Source organism: Hipposideros armiger, unplaced genomic scaffold (assembly GCF_001890085.2).
Source record: "Hipposideros armiger isolate ML-2016 unplaced genomic scaffold, ASM189008v1 scaffold_64, whole genome shotgun sequence".
Lineage (NCBI taxonomy): Eukaryota > Metazoa > Chordata > Mammalia > Chiroptera > Hipposideridae > Hipposideros > Hipposideros armiger.
Window position 1 is genome coordinate 1,516,767 of NW_017731414.1, and position 23,569 is coordinate 1,540,335.

Consider the following 23,569-nt stretch of genomic DNA (forward strand, 5'->3'; position numbering starts at 1 on the left):
TTCCCCCAATTCCCCAATAAAAAAAAAAAAATCTTAAAAAAAAAAAAAGTGACTGCTCCTGAGGACAGTCTTTGGGGTGATGGAATGTTCTGGAACTAGATAGAGCTGATGATTGCACAACATTGTGAATGTCTTAATGCCACTTAACTTTCACTTTAAAAGGGTGATTTGTATGGGGTATCTTTTTAAAAAAACACCAAAAAACAAAAAAAAAGGAAAATGGGCAAAGGTGCCTAAATGGGGGGAAGGCATTCCTGGCATTTGTGGGGTGCAGGTCATGAAGCGTGAGAGGCCAGGTCAGGGCTGTCCTATGTCATCTCCTGCAGCCCATGGTCCCCAGAGGGCCCTGACAACCCAGACCCACTCTGGCTTGAGGGCAGAGGTAGAGACAACTTCTCTTTCTGACCAAACCCAGAAGTCACCGAGAGACGGAGTGGGGGAGGTATCTGGGGAGGTAAACTGAGGCAGCTTGTCTCCCTGATGGAGACAAGCTTCCTGCTTCCTGCTGGGAGCCATGGTGAAAGAGAAAGTCAGGGCTGGCCGAGTGGCGCGTTGGTTAGGAGTTGGCTTGGGATGCCAGCTCTGAGCAGCAGGGCCCCGGTTAGGATCCCACATGAGGGCCAGTGACACTGCACCCTCTACAGCTAAAGATGGTGAACAGCAGCTCGACCTGGAGCTGGACTGCCGTGAGTCGCGGCGATGGCGTAGGCTGCAGCGGGGCTGGCCGGCAGCAGGCATGAGCTTTCGCAAGCTGCCGTGAGCCACCGTGAGCAGCCGTCCAATGGCCGGCAAGTGACTGCCTCACCAGGGAAGAGCGCAATGATCACAATACCAACATGGGTCAGTGAAGCGATGTCCTCCACAAATAGACTGAAGAACAAAAGGACAGCAACTTGTCTGTTCCCCTTCCCCGATTCCCCAACGCTGTTCTCCTCCCCCGATTCCCCAATAAAATCTTTAAAAAGAGAGAGGGAAAGTCAGCCCAAGACAGAAATAGAGGACAGGAGGTGAGGAGGGCACAAGGGCTCTGGAGAGGTCACTTTACCCATTTTACAGCCAGAACACTAGGGACAGCAATGCTGAATCACCTGTTCTGTGCTGAACCAGAGCAGGAAGAATCTGGAGAAGTCACAAATCTGGCCTCGACTCCTTAGCTCCAGGACACTCCCACCCCCAGCCTAAGAATAAACCTATATGTCTCCAGCCCCGTGGGCTGTGACCTCTATCTCCCCCTCACCCATTCCCACCAACCACACCTGCTTCAGGACCTTTGCTTTTGCTTTTCTAGCCTCTCTTCACCATCTTGGCCCTAGCACACCTCTTCCAAGAAGTCTTCCCTCACCCCCATTTTTCACACTTTAACTTGTCACTTTCCTAAGGTTTATTGTAAGTCTGTATCATGATTAGATTACCATCTGCCTTCGCCACCCAACCAGGAGCCCCTCATGATGGGACCTGTGCAGGACAGGGCTTGGTAGACAGTAGGTGCTCAACACTGACTTCCTGAATGAAATGAGGTCTACCATAATCTTGGCTCCTAGTGCTGCTGGGAGGACCTGAGGGATTAACACTCAGAGGAATCCAGGGTAATAAGTACACAGCAGGTGCTCAGTAAACACTGGGCCAGGGCTCTGCTAAACAGGGTTGCCCAACCCACTGAGGTAGCAACAGCAATCAGTGCCCTGAACTCCTTCATATTATATAGATGGGCAAGCAGAGGCTCAGAGAGGAACCTCCTGTGGGCCATTTCCTAGCAGCAGAAACAGAACTAAAATTGGCTTTAACAAAAAGGGAACCCAATGAAAAAATACAAACAAAAAAAAATATCCCAGGGTGGTGGATTTCAGGCATGGCTGGATCCAGGGACTAAGGATCCATCTCTCTCTCTCTCTCTCTCTCTCTCTCTCTCTCTCTCTCTCTCTCTCCTGCTGTTCCCCCTGCAGCCTTCTCCCCGAGGCAGGCTCAGTCTTTCCCCATGGAAGCAGGGTGTCCCTTTTCCCATTCACTTCAGCAAGAGTTCCAGGCAAGGCTCAAACATCTAACTCCTGCTTCTTGGATCCAGAGGGCTGTGCCTAGGGGTAAGTGTTTAGCCAACTCCAGGGGCCACCAAACTGGGTCTTGTGCTACTGTGTGGGCCCAAGGGTGGGAATGCCCGCATGGGGTCATTTGGCTCCCTGGGTCTCCAATGTGGGGGGTAGGGATGGAGGGTTCTGGACTTGAGGGGAGTCAAGTCACCCAGGTCTTTCTCATGAGGCTGCTAACCTAGCATCCTCTCCTGTCTGTCCACTTGGCCTTGCCACTGTCCTGGCCACCTTCTCAATCTAGAGCCCACCCCTAAGGAATGAAGAGGGGGACCCTCCAGGCGAGGGGGACCCTCCAGGCGAGGGCATGCCTGGTGGAGGGCACGGTTTGTGCAAAAGCTGGGAGGTGGCAAATCCAAGGGTGGAAACAGTGAGCAACCACATGTAGCTGGAGCGCCGAGGCTAAGGCTTCTGTATCACCCATCTAGACGTATAGATGGGAAATTGAGCCCCTCCCCCCTCCCCAAAGCAGCGGGGCCTGAATCCTCTCCCCTACAGGCCTTACCGGCTTCCTGACTGCCTTCACCCAGAGGCTTCATCTTCTTTTGCCATAAAATTCAGTGGTTCTGAGTTTTTATCTCTGCCCCCCACCCGGTTTTAAAAAGTTCTCTGTTTTGCAAACTCCGTGGGAGGCGGGCGGGGGCAGAGAGGGCTAGGCCTGGGAGACACGCGTCGCTGCTACCACCTGGTGGCCCTAACAGGAATCTGCGACAACTCATTTTAGGATAGAAGGAACGAAGGCGGGGAATGGGGCTGGAAGCAGCGGATTCAGGGTGTGTATAGGGGTGGGAGACATGGGTCTGGCTGCCGGGGTTTGAGTGTGAGAATGAGGGAGGAACCCCAAGTCCCGGCCTGAGCCCATGGAGGAGAGCAGACCGACCCCTGGGAGGGGTGGGGCCGGGGGGCAACTAAGGCTCCTATTATGGGGGGTGGGGGACCCAGCCTCACTCCCCCTGCGGCCGTCCTTTCCCCTGCCCAGTCCTGACTTTGCAGAGTGATCATCCATCTGTGTCTCTCTCAGAATGGGTGTTCTTGGAGGAGCCCGGAAAGGGAGATTAATAAATGTATGTGGAATGAATGAATGGATGAAAGCTCAGGCTCCTATTTGGGGATTTTGAGCAGGAATTCAGGCTTCAGCCAGGGAAAAGACACCAAAGAGAAGGCTCATTTATTAAGGCTTAGACCCCCTAACAGCTCTATGAGGAGTCAACATTATCACCTGCATCTTACAGGGGAGGAGACTGAGGCTGGGGAGAGGCGTTCATCTCCCCAGGAATGTTACAGCCCTAGATCATCTAAGCCTGGAAACCCTGCAGTGTAGGGGAGAGCTCCCAGACTCCCCATTCCAGTGCTGCTGGGACAGAACACCCAGCCCAGGGTTCTGGGATCAGCTTAGCCTCACCCCAACAGGCCAATGACGGTGCCTGTCCCTGCCCAAGATGTCAGGCCCAGCCTGATGTATTGTAGCAGCTTCTGTTTCATGGCGGTTTCTAAGATTCCCCTCACAGGTCATATTGCAACAGGTACTGGACAAAGTGGCGGGGGGGTGGGGGGGTGCAATGGTGGCAGAGGCTGGGAGGTAGAAATGGGATCTGGGTCACTTGGCCGGAGTTTAACTCCCCCTGTGCTGTGTGGCTTCAGGCGAGCCACTCACCCTCTCTGCACTTCAGTGGTCACATCTGTAAAATAGGATATCCATGTACCTCAGACATCATGTGAGAGACTGCATGGAACAGGCTAGGTGTGCAATCAGCACATAATCACCAGTCACCATAATTGCGATCGTCAGTCTTCCTGTCCATAAGATGAGGTGGACATTCCCTTTTCTCCCTCAGGACCTGGGGCTCTGCATTAGGTCTTCCAGGAGCAGTGGCAGTCCAGCTGCCTGGGCAGGGCTGCCCTCCAGACTGTCCTGCTCCCTAGGCCACAGAGCCCCCGCCTCAGGGTATCCTTGCACCTGTCTCCTCTCCTCCAAGGGCAGCTCTGTGTCTATGGCTGGCTCAGGGGCACTCGGAGGCAGCTCCATCTTGTCCTTGAGAGACCCAGGTGTGTCCAGGTCAGGCCCCTTGCCTTTGTCCCAGGGCATGGTCACCACCAGGGCTTCTTCCTCCTCCTCCTCCAGGAAGTCTGCTGAGCTGGTCCACTGCCAAGCCTGGAGAGGGAGGGTGGGGCCAAGGCTGTGGGCGGGGACCTATTTCCCATCCCTACAAGGATGGCATGGACCAGGTCCCTACTGGCTAAATTCTCTAAAATCTTGAGACCAATTTGAGGATCCATTGGAAGGCTTCCCCCCCCACACCCAGTTCTCTTTGGGAAATTGTCCCTGCTTTTCTCTTAGTTGACATGATCAGGCATATGACCCTAGCCCAGCCAATCAGATCACTCCAGCCTGGTTTCTGCCATAGGCTCAGGGATGGGCATGTGATCCATGCTGGGCCAATCAGTGATGACCCTGAGAGTTTTGCTCCAGTTAATGGGGAAAATGGACATCCTCTTCCATGTGGGAAGGCTGAGCCTGCCTGGGAGAGGATCCTATAGAAAGGACAGCAATATAGAGAGATGGATCCCTAGTTCCTGCATCCAACCATGCCTGAAGTTCACCACCCCGGGATTTTTTTCCATTAGACTTCCTTTGGGTTGAAACCACTCTGAGTTCTGTTTCTGCTGCTAGGAAATGGCCCACAGGAGGTTCCTCTTTGGGCCTCGGCTTTCCTGTATATGAAATAGAACAGGTTTTTGGAGTCCCTGCCTCAGTGGGTTGGGGGAGAATAAAATAAGCTAATACATAGCAGTTACTCAGCAGAGCCTTGGCCCAGAGTACGGACCCAATAAACAGGACTTGGAATTAGGAAAAAAAGCCCTTACCTGCTTCCCCTGGCTTCCAGGGAACTCAATAGCAGTGCTGGCACAGGGCGTGGGCAGTGGTGGGCACAGGTGCCGAAAGGCCCTGGGGAAGGGGGAGGGGAGCCAATCAGAGGAGCAGTGCTTCTGTCTGTTTCTACTCTTTCATTGTTCTGATTTTTTTTTTCATCTTCATTAAGTTACAAAGGGAGTGAGGATGTAGATAAGGGGAAGGGAGTGCAGGAATCTGACAGACCGGTGGTCACATCTCAGTTCTTCCCCCACTGCTGGATGCCCTGACCATCTGGGCCTCAGTTTCCTCATCTGTAAAGTGGGCACAAATCCCTACTTGGTGTGAGCAGTTATTACTATTACTGTTACTATCCCTATTGTCGGGGAACCATGTCGGGGAGAGGGTGCAAATTACCTGTTCAGGCTGAGATACACAAGGACGCCCAGGAGAAGAATGGTCAGGAAGCTCCCCAGAGATGCGAGGAAAATGGACAAATCGGACAACTCGAAAACCTGGACTTCTTGGGGGCAGGAGAGCTTGGGTTAGGGGAGAGATACCTCCCCCCTATAGACAAAGAGGGAGCTTGGTGGGCCAGACCCTCCATCAACTTGCTGTTAACCCTAGCACACCGCGGGCCCCACAATGCCTCAGTTTCCTCTTCTGTGAAGTGGGAGACCTGAGGACCCACCTGCCCCATGACTGCAGGACAAAGGCTGGAACACAGGAAGTGCTCAGGACTCTGTAGCTCCCCTAGACCCAGGGCTGCCCAACCCACACCAGAACTGACTTATTGGTTCGTTCTCTTGGGACCAGAATTCACTGCAAGAACAACAGTCAGGGACCATGGCAGGAACAGGGATCATTTAGTTTCCAAATCTCTCACAGCCATACACCCCAACTATAGAACCCACCTCTTTATCTCTGTGTTGAGAGAAACAGACATTCATTCATTCATATGCATTCATTCATTTACTCAATAAACAGTCCCCCTGCTCCCTCCTCTTTTGCAGGGGCCTCCAGCTGGGGGAGGCAGAGCCAGACACAGACACCTCCATGCATTCCCAAGGTGTCAGGTATGGAGGAAGGGCAGTCACAGCTGGGGGGCACCCCGAGGGAAACACAGAAGGCTTTCTGGAGGAGGGGGCTTTGGGGCTCTGTTCTGAAGGATGAATAAGAGTTTGACAAGGAGAACAAACATTCCAGGCAGAGGGGGCCTCATGATCAAGGCCACAGGAATATGAGACAAAGCTCAAGAGGGGAGGTATAGGAAACAAAGCTGGTGAAGGCAGGGACTGTCTCTTGAGGGCAATGCATGGAGGGCGGGACTGCTTGCAGATGCAGGTGGGATGGGGCAGTGCATGCTGAGTACATACTCAAGCCCTGCCCCTGTCCCCCCACTCACCCATGCGGAAGTGCTGGGGCTGGCTCCAGGCACCCTTCAGTGTTGCCGTGTCTGCTCGCACCTGCACGCAGTAGGCTGCGCCAGCCTGTAAGCCACCAAGGATGACCTGGGTCTCTGTGGAATTCACGGGCAGCTCTGTAGGGAGGAGGCAGCCATGGGTCCTTTACTCCTAGGAGGCCAGGCTCAGGGGGTGGGTTATTTCCAGTCCCTCCCAGCTGAGCTATCAGACCATGGAAGTCAGGTTGCTGATACACCTGAGGATTGCCATCCATGCACCTGGCATATCAGGAGCACTTGGCCAATGCCCACCTGGCATTCTCTGGGTGTCTAGAAGGGGCAGTCAAGGCCTTTGAGTCCAACTCTCTTGTGTTATGGGTGGGAAAACCAAGCCCAGAGAGGGGCAGTGAGATGCCCAGGTCACACAGCAAGGTGTAACTCAGGCCTAGACCCTTTCCTTCCCCAGCCAGGCCTGTGCTGCCCCACATACCAGATACCTGGTCGCTGTCCTCATTTCGGTGGCGAATGACATACTCCTTCAGGATGCCGGGGCAGGTGCTCAGCAGGGATGGCATCCAGTCCACAGAGACCGAGTTCAGGCCAAGTATCTTTACCGACATGTGCTGTGGGCTCCCTGCCACCGAGGCTGCAACCAGCACCATCGCCACAGTCAATTCTAACAGCGCTGGTTAAGCACTTCCAGCCCAGAACTGTCCTTGGCCACAGGTAACCTTGGCCACAGAATCTCAGCTTTACCACTCAGGCCCTGTCACTTCCCCTCTCTGAGCTTCAGTTTTCTTATCTATGAAATCGGGCAATGCCTCTCCGGGTATCTTAGCAGTCAACTGAGCTGACTCTATGTGTCCGGCTTCTGGCCAGGGCCCAACACACAGTAGGTGCCTCTAAATGCTTATTCCATTCCCCTGACCTCCAAGACCACTGCTGAGTTCCCCCGAAGTTATCTGCCTGCAGGTTTGGGCCACTCACCATTTCCCACAAAGTGGTAAGTAGACAAGACGGTGGACCATGAGGTGAGCTTCTCTGGGCGTGCAGAGGCAAAGACGGTGATGCGGTAACATGTCTTCTGCCACATTGCCCCAGATACTTGGCTCCAGTGGTGGGTTGCTGGAAGAATCAGCAAGGGCCAGGCCAGTTAATAGTTTGTGTTCCCACCTCTGCACCTTTGCACTGGCTGTGCCATCTGCCAGGAACTTCCAGAGCACTCCTACTCATGCTTTAAAATTTTTGAAACAATGTCCCCTCCTCCAGGATCCCTTCTGTTCCATCCCTTAACCCGCCCCTACCCACTCCAACCCAGCCCTTATTCCATGGGACAGGGATATCTGTATCCAGCTCTATCTCCCAGGCTGGGAGCTCTTTGAGAGACAGGTTGAGGCTGAGGTTTTCTGGGGCCCCAGCCAGGCCCAGGGCAAGAAGTGAGAGAATAAGAGGCTGTTTGGGCCATATAGCACTCCCTCTTTTCCTCCAGAGGCCTCATTAATTTGCCACCAGTGTCTTGCTAGCTGCCACCTTCCCTGGCGAGGGTGAATGTTTAAGAAACACCCTGGAATGTGAGACTCATTACCCGCCTGGGTATCATCTGCCCAGGGCTGAGCCCTGACACCCCAAGTTCCCAGCAGGAGGCTTCAGCTTGCATGGGGGAGGAGGGTCTGAGTCTTAGGCTGTCACCACCTCTGAGTGATTCAAGCAAGTGGCAAGACCTCTCTGGGCCTCAGATACCATGTACAGTCCCTGGAGGTCTGAGCTGACCAAGACTTCTAACGGAGGACACAGAGGCAGATAGAGGGCAAGTGCCATCATGGTACCAATTCGAGCAGGGTTCCAGTCTTCGGACATAGTTAGGGTGCAGGTAGCAGGGCTCCCGTCCTGGCCCTGGGGCTGCCACTCGATGCAGTACGTCAGGTGTGGGGCTGGGGCTGGCCAACTCATAGTGGTCCCATTGGCCCTGACACTGATATTCAGAGCTCCTAGTTCTGGAAGAAGACAGGGAGGCAATCAGGACAGCTGCCTCAGTCCACCCACCACAAGGGTCCTGTAGCCCCTCTCCACCTTCTTGCTCAGCTCTACCCCATAGGGCCTGGATTGTCTCCCCACACTGAGGGCTGCCTAGTGGGGAACTGGGTACAGAGGGAACAGATGGGTTGTTTGAATGAGGTGAGTCCTCCCCCAACCTGACCACGGGTTCCCTGCCAGTTCATCCCCATCAATGCTCCCCGGACTGACACAATCCCTACACCAGCTTAGTGGGCATCTCTTGCCCGAGCAGATGCCTGGCCACCCCCACCCACCTTACCCATCAGTGGGTGGTGCCTGACCAGAGTTTAGAAGCCGAGGATGCACCCACTCAGTCCCCTGGGCACATCTCTCCCACTCCCTAGAGCAAAGGCATCTGCAGCAACCTCAAAGAGGTTGGTGCTGTTTCCAATTCTGGAGACAACAACTACCATTTACTGAACACCAACTGTATGTGCCAGTTCAGTGCCGAGCACTTTACAGACACCACTTTACTATGCAGTGGGACAATGATTACCCCAATGATACAGAAACTGAGGCTCAGAGAGAGAAAGCCACTAGCCCAATGTCATACAGTGAGGCCATGGCCCAAACCAGGCCAGGGACTGGCAGACTCACTGCTGTGCCACCTTGGCAAGTGGCTTCACCTGTTTGAGCCTCCATTGTCTCAGCTCTGAAACGGGCATCATCGTAGCAGCCCTGCCCTTGCAGGATTGTTGGGTGCTCAGCAGGACCAGGACCAGGACCAGGTGAGACAAGTGAGGCACTCATCTCATGCACAAAATTCAAGGTGAGGAGAACTCAATCATCAAGATAAACACTGCCTCAATGAAATATTTTTTAAAAATCAAATTAGTGCAAAAATATGTGATGAGCACTATTTATAATTGCTAAAATGTAGATCAGTGGATAAACAGATAAAATGTGGTCCATCCTCACAATGGAATATTACTCAGTCATAAAAAGTACTGAGCCACTGGCACACACTACAATATGGATAAACCTTGAACACATGATACTGAGTGAGATAAGCCAGATACAAAAGACCACACAGTGTGTGATTCCATTTATGTGAAATGTCCAGAACAGGCAAATCCATAGAGACAGAAAGTAGATTAGTGGTTGTTAGGGGCCCGGCAGGGAGGAGGAATGGGGAGTGACTGCCAATGAGGATGGAGTTTCATTTGGAGGTGACAGAAATGTTCTGGAATTAGAGGTAGTGGCTGAACATTGTGAATTCACTAAATGCCACTGGATTGCACACGTTAAAATGGTTAATTTTGTTATGTGAATTTCAACTTGATAAAATATACATGTGTGTATACAGAGGGTGTCAAAAAACATATACACATTTTAAGAAAGGAAAAAAACTATTAAAATAGTAATAATATATACCAATAATAAAAGATAACTACAAGTCATGTTTGACTTCTGCAATTACAAGAGGTGCTCAAAGTGGTTACCATCAGTGTCCAGACACTTCTGATTACAGTGAACTACTGCTTGAGCAATGTTGACCAAAGTATCCATTTGTATACATTTTTTGGCACCCCCAGTACATACGAGGTGCGATCAAACAATATGGTGAATGTTTAAATTTTAAAAATGTATTACAGTAAAAGACACACTGCCATTAATCCCCCTCAAAATATTCCCCCTGTCTTTGAACACACTTATCCCATCATTCTTGCCACTTTCTACTTTCTGAAGCGGTTCTGGAAGTTCTCTTTCGTGAGTGTCTTTAGTTGCGCTGTTGTGGCTGCCTCGATGTCCTGAATCGATTCAAAACGTTTACCTTTCATGGTCATTTTGACTTTGGGGAAGAGACAGAAGTCCCATGGTGCCAAATCCAGTGAATAAGGTAGATGAGGACACACCGTAAAGTTTTTATTTGACAGAAATTGCCCTACCAGATGCAATGTGTGATCCATTGTGATAAAAAGATATGGTGAGGGCTGGCCGAATGGCACGTTGGTAAAGAATTGGCCTGGGATGCCAGCTCTTTGCAGCAGGGCCCTTGTTCAGATCCCACATTAGGGCCAGTGACACCACACTCTCTACAGCTAAGATGGTGAACAACAGCTCAACCTGGAGCTGGGCTGCTGTGAGTCACTGGTGACGGCGTAGGCTGCAGTGGAGCTGCAGTGGGCTGCTATAAGCTACCGTGAGTGGCTGGCAGCTGGTGTGAGTGGCCGGCAGCCAGCGTGAGCTGCCAAAAGCCACCGTGAGAGGCAGTTCAGTAGCCTGCGACCGATCTGCCTCACCCAGGAAGAGCACAATGATAATACCAACATGGGCCAGTGAAGCGACATCCTCCACAACTAGACTGAAGAACAAAAGGACAGCAACTTGTCTGTTCCCCTTCCCGGGTTCCCCAACGCTGTTCCTCTCCTCTAAATCCCCAATAAAATTAAACAACAACAAAAATGTATTTGCCTTAAAAAAAAATACAGTGAATGCTGCCGCCGAATGCCATCTAATGGAAAGGCAGGCATCTTCAATATGGGAAACTGCACATCGAGCCTAAATAACAGTGTGACAAGTTTCAACTTGTTTGGTGCAGTCAGTCGGGTGTGTGAGTTGAGAGAAGATGTGTTTTAAAGCATGCCATAAATCATCCTCCATCATGACAATGCTCTGTATCACACACTGCTTCTGGTATGTGGCAATTTCTGTTAAATAAAAACATTATGGTGTGTCCTCACCCACCTTATTCACCGGATCTGGCACCGTGTGACTTCTGGCTCTTCCCCAAAGTCAAAATGATTCAGGATGGTGAGGCAGCCAAGACAGTGCAACTAAAGACAAAAAAGAGGACTTCCAGAATTGCTTCAGAAAGTGGCAAGAATGATGGGATAAGTGTGTTCAAAGTGAGGAAGAGTATTTTGAGGGGGATTGATGGCAATGTGTCTTTTACTGTGATAAATTTTTAAAATTTAGACATTCACCATAGTTTTGATCATACCTCATACATATATACATAAATATAAATATTTTTATTTTATATATAAATATATGTATATATTTAATATGTGTGTGTATATACATATATGTTGAACAAAGTATCAAGATTTTAAGTGAAGATAGAATCAACCCTGTACTTGCATGACCCTGCCTCACTTGCCACACCCTTTTCCCGACCCATGTCCCAATGAAACTTTATTTATGAAACAGGCAGTTGGCCTTGGCTGTAGTTTGCAGTGAGAATTTTTTAAAATATTATGTATCCTGATTACTGACTTTGATACACCCATAAATTAGACACTTCCTTAAATTGTTGTGCCTGATCCATCTCTCCCTAGTCTAGCTGAGGCTCAGAGTAGGTGCTCAGCTCTGAGGGGCCCTCCCATGGCCCTCCCCAACTGGAGGAGTCACCTTTGTGCGTGTGGGCAGGAATGTGCCATGACTGGTTGGGGCCTGGGCCGAAGCGATCACAGGAGATGATAGCCAGGTCGTAAGCAGCACCCGAGAGGTCAAGCGTTTTCTTCCAGCGCAGGGTTCTTTTGGCCTGGGCCTTACACGGGCAGGATAGCATGTGCAGGTGGAGGTAGTAGGTCACCTCTGCGCCAGACTTGGGCCCACGGCAGCCTTCTGGAAGTTGGAGCTGGGGCAGCTGTCATGAGTGGGAGAGATGGCTTATGGAGACCTGAACATGTTCATTGTCCCTGTGGGCTGACATCAGGGCACAGCCCATGAACACAGACTCATCCACAGGCCACAGCCAATGACATGCACCAAAAATTTTAAAAATAATAAACCCCAATGCTGGCAAGGCTGCTGGAAAACTGGCATTCACCTCCAGTGCATGTTGGGTTTTTTGGGAGGGGGCAGGGGTGGGCGGTAATTTGGGAAAACATACTGAGAGCCAGGAAAGAAAAGTTTTCCATCTTTGGATCCAGTGACTTCAAGCCTGGAAATTTTTCCTAATAAAAGGAACTCAAATGAGAGTAAACCTTGGAAGTGAAGGAGCTTCCCTGTTGACTTATTGTGATGGCCCACTGGGGACCTGGCTGAGTCGGTTACAGTGAAGCCAGTGGGTGAAATATGTCATGGTTTTACTCCTGACTCAGGCAAGAAATTTTCTCTCTGTGCCTCATGGGGTTAATTAGACTGTACTAAATGGGTTGTTTTGGGGACTTCAAAGAAATCATCTCCCATCCAGACCAACACAAATGACCCCTTCCTAGTCTTCCAGCATTCACCAGACCCCCCTCCCCCACAATCTGTTCCCCTGATGGTAGCCAGAAGGAACCTGTGAACACCTAGTTCAGTCATATCCCTCCTCTGTACACACACCTCCCATGGTTCCCCATTACCTTTAGAGTTAAACCCATGGTCCTCCCAGTCTCTGCCACCTCCACGTCTTGTCTCCCTCCATCTCCCACTTGCACACCACCTCCCCCCGCCCCCCTCATCCCCACCCCAGCCTCTTGTGTCCTCCTCCCCATTCCCAGGCCACCTTGCAGCCTTGCGATAGCCCTGTTACCTGCCCATGCAGGGTCACTCGCCTCCTCCCATCTGAGCCAAGTGGATCCACCGAGAACCTCACCTCAGGTTGTGGGGGGGTTTCTGCCATGAGATAGCAAGACTGACTCTAGAGGGGATGGGGGTGCCCTTCCTCACAACCTCCTTCAGACCTTGGATGGGGACTGGGGACCTTTTCTTCCCTCCCATTTAATACAGGATTCCATGGGTTCTTAAATACTTTTCCAGATCTGAAAACATAATAGATAATGTTCCACAACATGAATATACTTAACGCGATGGAACTGGACACTTAAGAATGGGTAAAATGGTGCATTTTATGTTATGTGTTTTTTACCACAATTTAAAGAAAAATCTGAAAACAAGTCTTGGAGTTATTTCCCAGCAGATATGCACTTGGGCAGGAGGAGGTCCCAGCTGGCAGGGCTAGGGACAAATGCTGACAGTCACCCCATCCCTCCCTCCACCTGAGTCACATCTCCACTCTGGAGCTGTCCAGGCTCCAGCTTCCTGTGTCATTTGGGAAAATATCTTCATGACACAGTCACTTTCACCTGTCAACTTCTTGGGCAGCTTTAAAAGAATAAACCCAACCAAACAAATGGAAAGAGAGGAAGATGGAGAAATGGTTTTTTTTAGATTACAAATTCACCACAATTTACAAAGTGAAACTTGCTCACGGCCACCTGTCACTAATTTTCACTAATTTCTCCCACTACCTTATTTTGAACACCTGCTGCCTTGTTTCTAACACTTGTTGCCTTAGTTCTAATACCCTCTGTCCCCATTCCTGTGACTCTGGACGCTCTCACCAGGGGGAACACACACAGAGCTGCTCCAGCTGCTCCAGGGGTCTCCTGGGGTCCCTGGCCTGGGCCCAAGCCACCGCCGTCGTCGCCGTAGCTGGAATTCCTGGGCTGTGTCTCTCTCCAGGGGGCAGAGGCATGACTCTGGGGAAAAACAGGTCACACATCAGACCAAGGGGCTGTCCTATACTTGGGGGTGCATGAGGCATGGCACAGGTCACTTAGCTGTTGTTGGCACTTACTAAGAGCCAACTGTGTGTGGGCCCTGAAGACACGGCAAAAATAGGCCAGGGCATGTCCTCTTGGGGCCTCAAGGATCTCCCTCTTCCTCCCCTTTCCCAGGTTTGAGTCATGACAAGGCCATCCCTTGGAATGTGACTTTGGCCTATGGCTTCTCACCCCCAAACCTTTATTTCCTCACCTGTGAAGTGGGGATACTCCATTACTGAACTACAAGGTGGGACAACGGCTATACAAAGAATTTAGCACTGGCCTTGCACACAGTAAGTGCTCAGTTAATGCTAAGTTGCTGCAGCTGTTTTTGTTGCTATTGTTATTCTCACCGAAGCCAGCACCATCCTGATGTCCGCAGTCGCCCTAGGATGAGACCATATTTATATATTGTTTTACATTTTGGTGTTGAAAAAATATTGGCTCTTTTGAAATTTTAATAAATTATTTTACTAAGTGTAATGTGGAATCCTGAACTGGATCCAAGGGCAACAAGAGGACGTTCTTGGGAAAGCTGGGGACACCCAGTAACCTCCGGAGCTTGGTTCATAGTGATGTATCCTGTTCATCTCAGAAGTGGATATAAGATATTAATGAGAAGGAAGCTGGGGGAAGGTTCTGTGGGAGCTCTTTATATTTCTTTGTAACTCTTCCGAAAATCTAAGATTATTCCAAAATTAAACACTTATTAAAAAAAATTATTTTAGGAGGCAAAACCTATCTGTACTGTTGGGGATCAGGAGAGCCTGGACCCAGCCTGCCCCACGCTCCCTGTGTGACCCTGAGAGGTCCCCGACATCCTGAGCCTCAGTTTCCTCATCTACAAAGGGGGCTGAGAGGGTCTGCTGCAGATTGTGCTTAAGGGGCTGGAAATAAAATATACAGAGAGGTCCCATGTCACGGGCCACGGATTACTCTGAACCCATTCACCTGATGGGAAACTGAGGCTCAGAGAGGGACACAACATTTGGAGGAAAGAAGGGGCTAAAGCTGAGGCAACTCTCTGCCCTTGAGATGCTCCTTGTCTGAGCAAGGAGGAAACTGGACGCAATTCAGAGGCTGGGGGCCTCCCTCTCTCTCAAACCGGGGCTCCTTGGGGACTGGGTCAGGGCTGAGGTTTCTTGCAGGTGCAGGATTGTCTGGCTGTGGTGGTGGGGAAACAGAGCAGGGGATAGATAGTAGCTGAAGAATAATTAATTTCCAAAGAAGACATACAGATGGCCAGCAGGTGCATGAGAAGATGCTCAACATCACTAATCATTAGGGAAATGCAAATCAAAACCACAGTGAGGTACTACCTCACATCTGTTTGAATGGGTATTATCAAAGAGGCAAGAGATGATAAATGCTGGCAAGGATGTGGAGAAAAGGGAACCCTCGCACACTGTTGGTGGGATTGTAAATTTGTGCAGCCACTATGGAAAACAGCATGGAGGTTCCTCAGAAAATTAAAAATAGAGCTACCTTGTGACCCAGTGACTCCACTCCTGGGAATTTATCTAAAGGAAGCAAAAACACTAACTTGAAAAGACATATGCACCTCTAAGTTCATTGCAACAGTATTTACAATAACTGAGACATGGAAACAACCAAGGTGTCCATAGATGGAGGAATGGATAAAGAAAATGTGATATATGTACATATGATGGAATATTATTCAGCCATAAAAAAAGAAGGAAATCTTGCTATTTGTAATATCACGGATGAACCTTTGAGGGCATTATGCTGAGATGAGTTAGACTGAGAAAGACAAATACCATATGATCTCACTTATATGTGGAATTTAAAAAAACAAAACAAACAAACAAATAAATTCATAGATACAGAGAACAGATTAGTTGTTGCCAGAGACAGGGAGTTGGGGGTGGGGGATAGACAAAATGGGTGAGGGTGGTCAAAGGATACAAACTTCCAGTTATAAGTAAATAAGTCATAAGAATGTAATGTACAGCATGGCAACGTAATTACTAATACTGTATTGTATATTTGAAAGTTGCTAAGAGAGTAGAGCTTAAAAGTTTTCATCACAAGAAAAAAAGATCTGTAACTCTGTGTGGTGTTGGAAGATAACTAGACTTATTGTGGGGATCTTTTGCAGTATGTACAAATATTGAATCATTATGTTATACACCTGAAACTAATGTTATATGTCAATTATATCTGAATTTTTAAAAAAGAAGGGAGGGAGGAAGGAATGGGTGAAAGGGCAGCTTTCTGGAATAGATGGCTCTTGAGCTGGGTCCTGAGGGTGGCTCAGGATCACATGTGCTCATGTATTCACATGCGCTCAGAAGGAGAGGGGGGCAAGTAGGTGGCAAGAACTTCATGTGCAAAGGCAAGGATGCTGGAAACCCAGGGCATGGGTAGGACAGCCATTCAAGGAGGGCGCCAGAGGACACATGAGGCTGGCTCTGGACCAGGGTGCCCTCCTGGGAGTAACAGGGAGCCATGGAGAGTGTGTGAACAAGGAACATTACAGTTGGAGCTGCATGTTAGAGAGACCTCAGAAGCTAGACATGGGGCAAGACCGGAGGCCAGGTGAGAGGGGTGATACATGTAGAGATGGTGATACTGATTTGGAAGAGGCCTGTGCCCACTTCTGACCTGGGGAATAAACTCACCAACTTCCATGGGCTTCCAGGTGTCCGGTGCCGGAACTGCACCTCGGCGTCATCCTGACGGGCTGGGGTCTCCCACTCCATGCGCAGCTGCCTTGCTGACCTTGACACTTTGATGGCTCCTGGCGGAGGATCATATTTAACTGGAAACAAAGGTGGGGGTTGGGAGGGGAAGCTGTCATGTGTAAGTTGTTGGTCCTGAAAATCCCATAAAATCTGCCCCCCCCGCCTAGTCAGCGTAGGCAACCAAGTCCCCCAAACATGAATCAGGGACACCCTTGCAGGTCCCACCTGAGCCTTGGATTCTATGGGTCAAAGAGTCCAAATTTATACACAGGATCCTGTTAGTGAAGTGATCTTTAAAATATTAACACCCATTACTGACAAGGTTGTGGTAAGACAAGCACTTTTGTCAGTTGCTGACAAGCGGGTAATTAATTGATTCTATTTTTCTGAAGGACTATTAGGGAAATCTTACTAATTTTTTAGACCCACTTCAAGCAATCTGAGCTAAGGAGAGACATCTATTGTATCATTCTTTCTGCATCTTGTCATGCCATGCCTGATTCTACCTCAGGGCTTTTGCACTTGCTGTGAAACACACTTCCCCACCTGGAACACACTTTCCCACTTGGAACACACTTCCCCACCTTTCTTCCTGCTGGATTCATTTTATGTTTTAGGACTCAGCCTGAGCAGGAGGCCTCTCTTGACCTCCCAGCAGTGTCTCATAATGTATATTGATCACATCTGGGCTCCATGGAGGCAGAGGCAGGACTGAAATTAGGGTGAGGTGTGTGAGGCAACGTTGTAGAAACACAGGGTCAGATCCTGTCTTTACTTAAAATTTTGATATTTGTTCATCATGGATTTTTTTGCATTAATTTTGAATTTTAAAAATATTGCCTTAGAGTGTTGTTTATATTGACGACCGAGGGGTTTTTTTTGGCACCCCCTTAAAATTGTGTACCCAAGGTGATGCTTCACTCACTTTTGTCCCAGCCTTAGTCTGTGATCTCTGTTGGCCTTGCCCCTGGCCCCTATGGCCCAGCATGTAGCGGCTCAATGACTACACACTAAATGTACAATATGTTGTTGACTCATACAAACAGAGTTTAAAGACCCAACAGGGTCCTGGCACCGTTGCAGTGTCAGGAACAAACCAGAAGCAACCTGAGTGTCCAGCAGTAGGAGATAGGTAAGGGGACCATGAAAGAATCTGCCAAGTCACACAGCAGTGTCTGATATGTGAATTTTCAAGCCAGGGACCCAGAATTCACCCAGGTCTAGGCTTGAGGACCAGAGGCATCTCTGGGTGAGGAAGTGGCAGAGGGGAGGAGGAAAACAGAGTACTGACCAGAGCTGTAGAGCTTCAGGGTAACCTCGGGTGACTTCTCCGTCCGGTTGGTAGCCCAGGATTCCACCCAGAATGTGACATTATAGAGCACAGATACACCATCCTGGTCAGAGAACTGCAGCTTGGTGGCTGAGCCTGCAGCGAAGTAGCAGCAGCGCCTAGGCCCGAGGCTGAGGGAAGAAGTAGTGCTGAATCTGAGGTCCTAGTGGGCCCCATAATGTCTCAGCAGCCACAGCAGACAGTGTGCATCACAGTCCTGCATCCTTCTTTGCCCCTTTGACTCCCCCTCCCCAGTCTGGGGTTTTTTGGGGATCAGTCTAGGACTGAGGAGCTTGGGAGACCCCAAATCTTTCAACATGAGCTGCTACAGAGGGAAGGAAGAAATGAGTGGATGGATGAATGGATGAATGGATGAACAAATAAGTGAGAGGGTGAGGATGAAAGAAGGACTAGAGGGACCCTAACTGCTGCCCAACCTGGATGTCCAGCCATGTTGAACCTCCCACAACACAGAGTTCCACCCTCCCTGCTCAGTTGAGAAACTGAGGCCCAGGGCTGCGATCACACATCTAAGGTCAGGAATACGTGGTCAGGAGCAACAGCAGCATGGTGGGTGAATGTTTGGGATCTGGGAAGGGGTCCTCACCAGCACCTCAAGAAGTGGCTGACCCCAGCTGCAGGGCCCTCATACTCCCAGGAGCATTCATAATCGGCACCAAAAATCCGGTAGCAGTTCAGGTCTCTGGGGCCCGAGGCTGAGCCTGGAGGAGATCCTGGAAGTTTGAGAACAGACCAGAGTAGGGGAGGAATCGCCCCGCTGACACACCCTTGAATAAATCTTTGTGACACTTAATATAATCCAATGTCACTGCAGCCTGAATGGCTCTTAGCACCCTGCTGTGCTCTTCCCACCTGTCTCTGGCCATCTCCCAGGCTCCCCCTGCTGCAGCCACATCAGCCTCCTCATGGGTCCTCAAACACATCAGATTCACTCTTACCTCAGGGCCTTTGCAGTGCCCTTCCCCCAGATCTTGACATTCTAGTTTCTTCTTCAGTGTCACCTCCTTCACTGCCAGCCAAACAGAAGCAGCCCCCTCCCACTTCATCCTCCACCCTGTGATGATGTGCACATCATCACAGGCAGTATAAGCATTTATTTGTCTGTTATCCACCTCCCACATGCAGCTGTGACCCCAGGAGGACAGCTGAGCTTACAGCTGATTCCTTCATGTCTAGGATTGTGTGTGCACATAGTGAATGCTCAGTAAATATTTCTTGAACAAAAGAATGGAAGACATGCCTACTCAGTGGCAGATCCTTAGTGGGGTGCATTACAGGCCTAAATGTTCCAGCAATGTCTGCCTGGGGGAGGAGGAATTAAAAATTCTAAATATATAACAGCTACTTGGCCCCATGTGCTGGCTAATCTAAACAGACGCAGACACCATCCCCACGACCCTGCTAGGGAGGAGACAAGGCTCAGAGAGGGTGACTGCGTCAGGACACTGGAGCTTGGGTTGGAGCTCCCAAGACCCCAGGGGAGCCCAAATCTTTGGATGGGCAGGAGGAAGCTGAGGAAGGAGCTGCTTGGGATTTATCAATCAGAGCCCAGCACAAACCCCACCCCACAGTGGAGAACTGCCCCAACCTGAGTCTGCATCCTGATATGGCGGGTCCTGAAAACAGCACCTGCTGGTACCACAGGCTTCAGCTGTAAAGATAATGAAGAGATAATGACAGTCCCACCTTTCACTGCGTGGGGAGAGGGGCTCAGCCTGGGGATTGGTGAAGTGATCATCTACCTGCCCACCCACTTTCCCATCTATGCACCCACCTACATATCATCCATTAATCCACTCATCTATCCATCCATCCATCCATCCATCCATCCATCCACTCATCCTTGCATGTGTGAATCCATCCAGCCAACTATCCATCCATCCACCCATTCACCCGCCTACCCACCCATCAACCTCTGGGGCTGGCTGCTCCTCCAAAGCAATCCAGGGTCCCCTGGTCCCCTCTCTGTCACTGATCTCCAGCCCTGCCTGACAGCCAAAGGCCCTGAAAGCTTGCCAATCCCGTTTACAGAGAAGGAAACTGAGGCACAGAGAGGCAAAAGGTTACACAGCAGCAACAGCAGAGCTGGGGTGAGAGTCCAAACCCAGTAATCCATAAGAAGCTGGGCCTTCCATCCCATTCTATAAGATGGAGGGAGAGTGTATCTATAATACTATGTAAGATAGATCTATTATATACATATTTGCCCATTATCCCTTCCTTAACTATTTCTCATTGAACCCTGGGAAGTGGGAAAGATTTAAAGATCCAGCACATTCCACATGAGACAAAATCAAGACCAGAGGGGAGATGCCCGAGTCTGACCCCAGAAGCCATGATCACTGATTATCCGTTTGACAGAGAGAGAAAGACAGGTACAGAGACACAAAACCAACTCAGGAACCCCGGTCTGGGGCCCTCCATACACATGTCCCTCAGCAAAAAGAAAAGCCGTGTCACCAGGGTGGGTGGAGGACTCACCGCCCTTCTCAGGGAGCAGGAGGAGGAGGAGAGGGACCAGCCTGGCCACTGGCTGCCCCGTTAGGTCCATGCCAAGGCCTGTGGCCCCAGACAAGCTTCTGAGCTGCCAGTGAGGTTTCAAGTGCCTCAGAACACGTTGAAGCTGAGCAAAAAAGACTAAAGAGATTAAAAAAAAAAAAAAAGTTAGGTTTCATGGCCCCTCCTGGGCAAGTCAAAGTGAAAGAGAAACCCAGGAAGTCAGCTGAGTGATAATCGTGGCCTCATCTCAGCCACAGATTCACCCACGGGACAAGTCAGACCCAGACCCTAGGTCTGAGGGTCAACTCTGCTGGTCCCAGACCCAAGCTGGACACCATGTGTGGCCTGGGGCTCTGTGCCCTTGGCTGAATCTCTAGCTCTCTGAGACTCAGGAGGTTCTTGGATGTCTGAGGTCACTCTCCCAACAAATTGTTATGAGGTGCTTGCTGTATGCTAAGCCCTGCAAAATGCCCACCTCCCCATTTCCCAAACTCCAGCTGGGTCCCAATTCCTAAAGAGTCTCCTTGCTTCCTTTAGACTCAAATTAGTCTTTTCTCTGTTTCTCAACCTCTGGGGGTCTCAGTGTCTCACCCTCTCTTCCCACTGTCAACAAAGGCCCAAAATATCCACGGAGAAGATTCATGCTACAATGTGGATGAACCTCAAAAACATGATGCTGAGTGAGAGAATCCAGATACATAACACCACATCTTGCATGATCCCATTGATATGAAATGCCCAGAACAGGCAAATTCATAGAGACAGCAAGCAGATTAGTGGTTGTCAGGGGGCTGGGGGAGGAAGGATGGGGAGTGACTGCTCATGAAGATAAGGGGTGTCCTTTTGTGGTGATGAAATGTTCTGGAACTAGATAGAGGTGCTGATTACACAACATAGTGAATGTGCTAAATGCCACTGAATTGTACATTTTAGAATGGCTTGTTTCATGTTATGTGATTTTCACCTAAAAAAAAAGTTCATGAAACTGAGGAGCAGGGTGAAGTCTCTGCTGGGAGACAGCATCTGGGGAAACTGAAGCCCAGGTGGGCAGGAAGGAGGCCCCTCCTCTGAACAGATGCAGGATCCCAGTCTTGGGGGGTAGCTGGGCCAGCCAGGGTCAGGCGTTCAGCGGGCCATGAGGTCAGAGCCACGGGAACAAAGAGGCAGTATTCCAAGCCTGGCACGGTGGGGACGGGGACCCTGTGACCCCACACAGAGCAGCCTTCACCAGCAGCACCGCAGGGCCCAGGCTAGGCCAGGGGGTGGAATAGGTTTCGGGTCTGATGTGTGAGGCCTTGGGAAGGGGCAGAGACAGAGACAGAGATTGAGAGAAACATAAAGATGGAAGAGATGGTTGGAGACAGGGGCAAACCCATGGCCCCCTCTCAACGATCCTGAAACTTCCCACGCCAGGAGATGCCATCACGTGCCCCATTTCACAGATGATGAAACTGAGCCCAGGGGTGTCCTGACCACTTGAGGCCTGGGCTGGAGGTGAAGAGATGAATTCAAACCCTGAGGCAGCCCACCAGTAGGGCCAAGATTTGCCCCTTCAGGAATAAAGCCCATGCTCAAGGAATGCACCCCCGCCTACCTTACAAAGGTTGGGTTGGGAGGCCAGGCCTCAGCTTCCCTAGCTGCACAATGAGCTATAGTGAGGATAAGGAGAGCTTGGCTCCTGGTGGATGCTGCCTACCAGAGAGCCAGTCTGATAGTCATTGTTTCGGGACACCCCCCACCCCACCCCACCCCCGCCCCCATCTCGGTGGCCTCTGCTCTTGTCACACCTCTTTCCCATCCCCCCAACATCAGAGCAGCTGCTGGAAAAACATTGAGGGAAGAAGAGAGGTGATTGGGGGGCAGCCTCCCTGAGCTGGGCATAGATGTCCCTGGCTCCTTGGGGTCAGGGTTGGGTGCAGGAAAGGGCAGAGTCTGAGGGTGTTCCATAGGGCAGCAGGGAGGACTGTCCAGAGAAGGGAGCTTTTGATTTATAGAACGACAGGGCTTACCCATCAGAAGGCACAGCAGAAGCAAACATCAGGGAATAGGCTTTGGGGAACACCAAGATGAATATGGCAGGGCTGGGGCTCTGTGAGCAAGGTGAAGGTGGTGAGGTGGGTAGGACCTTGAGTGCCAGGCTGAAGGGCTGGGCTTTCATCCAAGAGCACAGGGGAGCCATGGTGGGTGTGTGGGCAGGACCCCAGCCACACGTGAGGTGATGTTTCTACTCTTATTGAGATCACAGTCCAAGGCTCACCCTGAGGTTCACGCAGCCAACCTACCCCGTGCAGTCTTTGCACACCCACCTCCCTTGGCCTGCCTGCTGCCTATGTCAGGAAGCCCCCCCCACCAAGGCCCTTTTTGGCTCCTCCCAGCTGCCCCAGAAATACAGCTGGGATACGCCCTCAGGGCTGCCCCATTTTCAGATGCCCCACAAACTGGGGGGGGGAGGGAGAGTCAGGAAGGATCGGGTTACAACAACCTCCCCTCCCCCCCTCCCCCCGGAAATCGGAAATGCTGACAGGAGGAACCACAGAGCTTCTCCACCCGCTCGCTTCTGCTTTCTTCCACAGGAGCGTGACCTTCAGTCTGAGAGCTAAGCTTACTTATCTCCATGTGGGCAAGAAACCCTGCTGCTCCTGAGGAGCATCTAAAGAGGATGTTCAAGGATGAGTAAGAGTTAGCAAGGAGAAAATCTATTAATTTATTTAACAAACATTACTAGGTATCATTCGCCAGTAAGAACATATTTTATTCCCTCAACCAGGACTTTCTCATGCCTGCAGAGGATCATTTAAGGATGTTTTAAAGAATACATAGAAGGTTACTAAGAAAAAAATTCATTCATTCATTCGTTCAACAATCACACTCCTTCATGCCCCTTATGGAAACATCTGAGGAGAGTTTTTATAAATGTGTAGAAGTTCACAAGAAAGAAATCTATTTATTCCTTCAATAAATGTTCTCTGATGCTTCTCAAAGAGAATATGAAGTGGATTATGAAGTATGCATAGGATTTTGAAGGATTCATAGGATTTTTTTGGTTTTCTTTTTTTAAAGATTTTTATTGGGGAATTGGGGGATGGGAACAGTGCTGGGGAATTGGGGGAAGGGGAACAGACAAGTTGCTGTCCTTTTATTCTTC

General features: G+C 50.2%; 1 protein-coding gene across 6 annotated transcripts; it reads right to left on the bottom strand.

The window, feature by feature from the left end:
* Positions 1–3,218: 3,218 nt before the first annotated feature.
* IL12RB1 (interleukin 12 receptor subunit beta 1) lies at positions 3,219–22,451 on the bottom strand. 6 transcript variants are annotated; one of them, XM_019641772.1, is made up of 17 exons: positions 22,434–22,450; positions 20,407–20,562; positions 19,514–19,576; positions 18,512–18,638; positions 17,866–18,035; positions 16,512–16,651; positions 14,223–14,256; positions 13,666–13,803; positions 12,855–12,937; positions 11,744–11,981; positions 8,161–8,328; positions 7,322–7,459; positions 6,825–6,980; positions 6,338–6,451; positions 5,350–5,455; positions 4,947–5,028; positions 3,219–4,233 (listed from the first exon to the last, which is right to left on the bottom strand). In XM_019641772.1, exons 1-17 carry the CDS (start codon positions 22,435–22,437, stop codon positions 3,913–3,915), a joined length of 2,238 nt encoding a protein of 745 aa, XP_019497317.1. In that variant the 5' UTR covers positions 22,438–22,450; the 3' UTR covers positions 3,219–3,912. The 6 variants fall into 6 exon arrangements, with proteins under 6 accessions (XP_019497317.1, XP_019497315.1, XP_019497316.1 ...); XM_019641770.1 differs by having other exon boundaries at positions 6,338–6,472; positions 22,434–22,449; XM_019641771.1 differs by having other exon boundaries at positions 5,350–5,452; positions 6,338–6,472; positions 22,434–22,448.
* Between the last annotated feature and the right edge of the window lie 1,118 nt (positions 22,452–23,569).

Excerpts from the sequence above, each read along its gene's own strand:
- IL12RB1 (XM_019641770.1), bottom strand. Across the intron at positions 11,982-12,854 it reads GAGTGACCCTGCATGGGCAG|CTGCCCCAGCTCCAACTTCC; the intron begins GTAACAGGGCTA and ends CACTCATGACAG. Across the intron at positions 6,981-7,321 it reads TTACCACTTTGTGGGAAATG|CCTCGGTGGCAGGGAGCCCA; the intron begins GTGAGTGGCCCA and ends TGCTGGTTGCAG.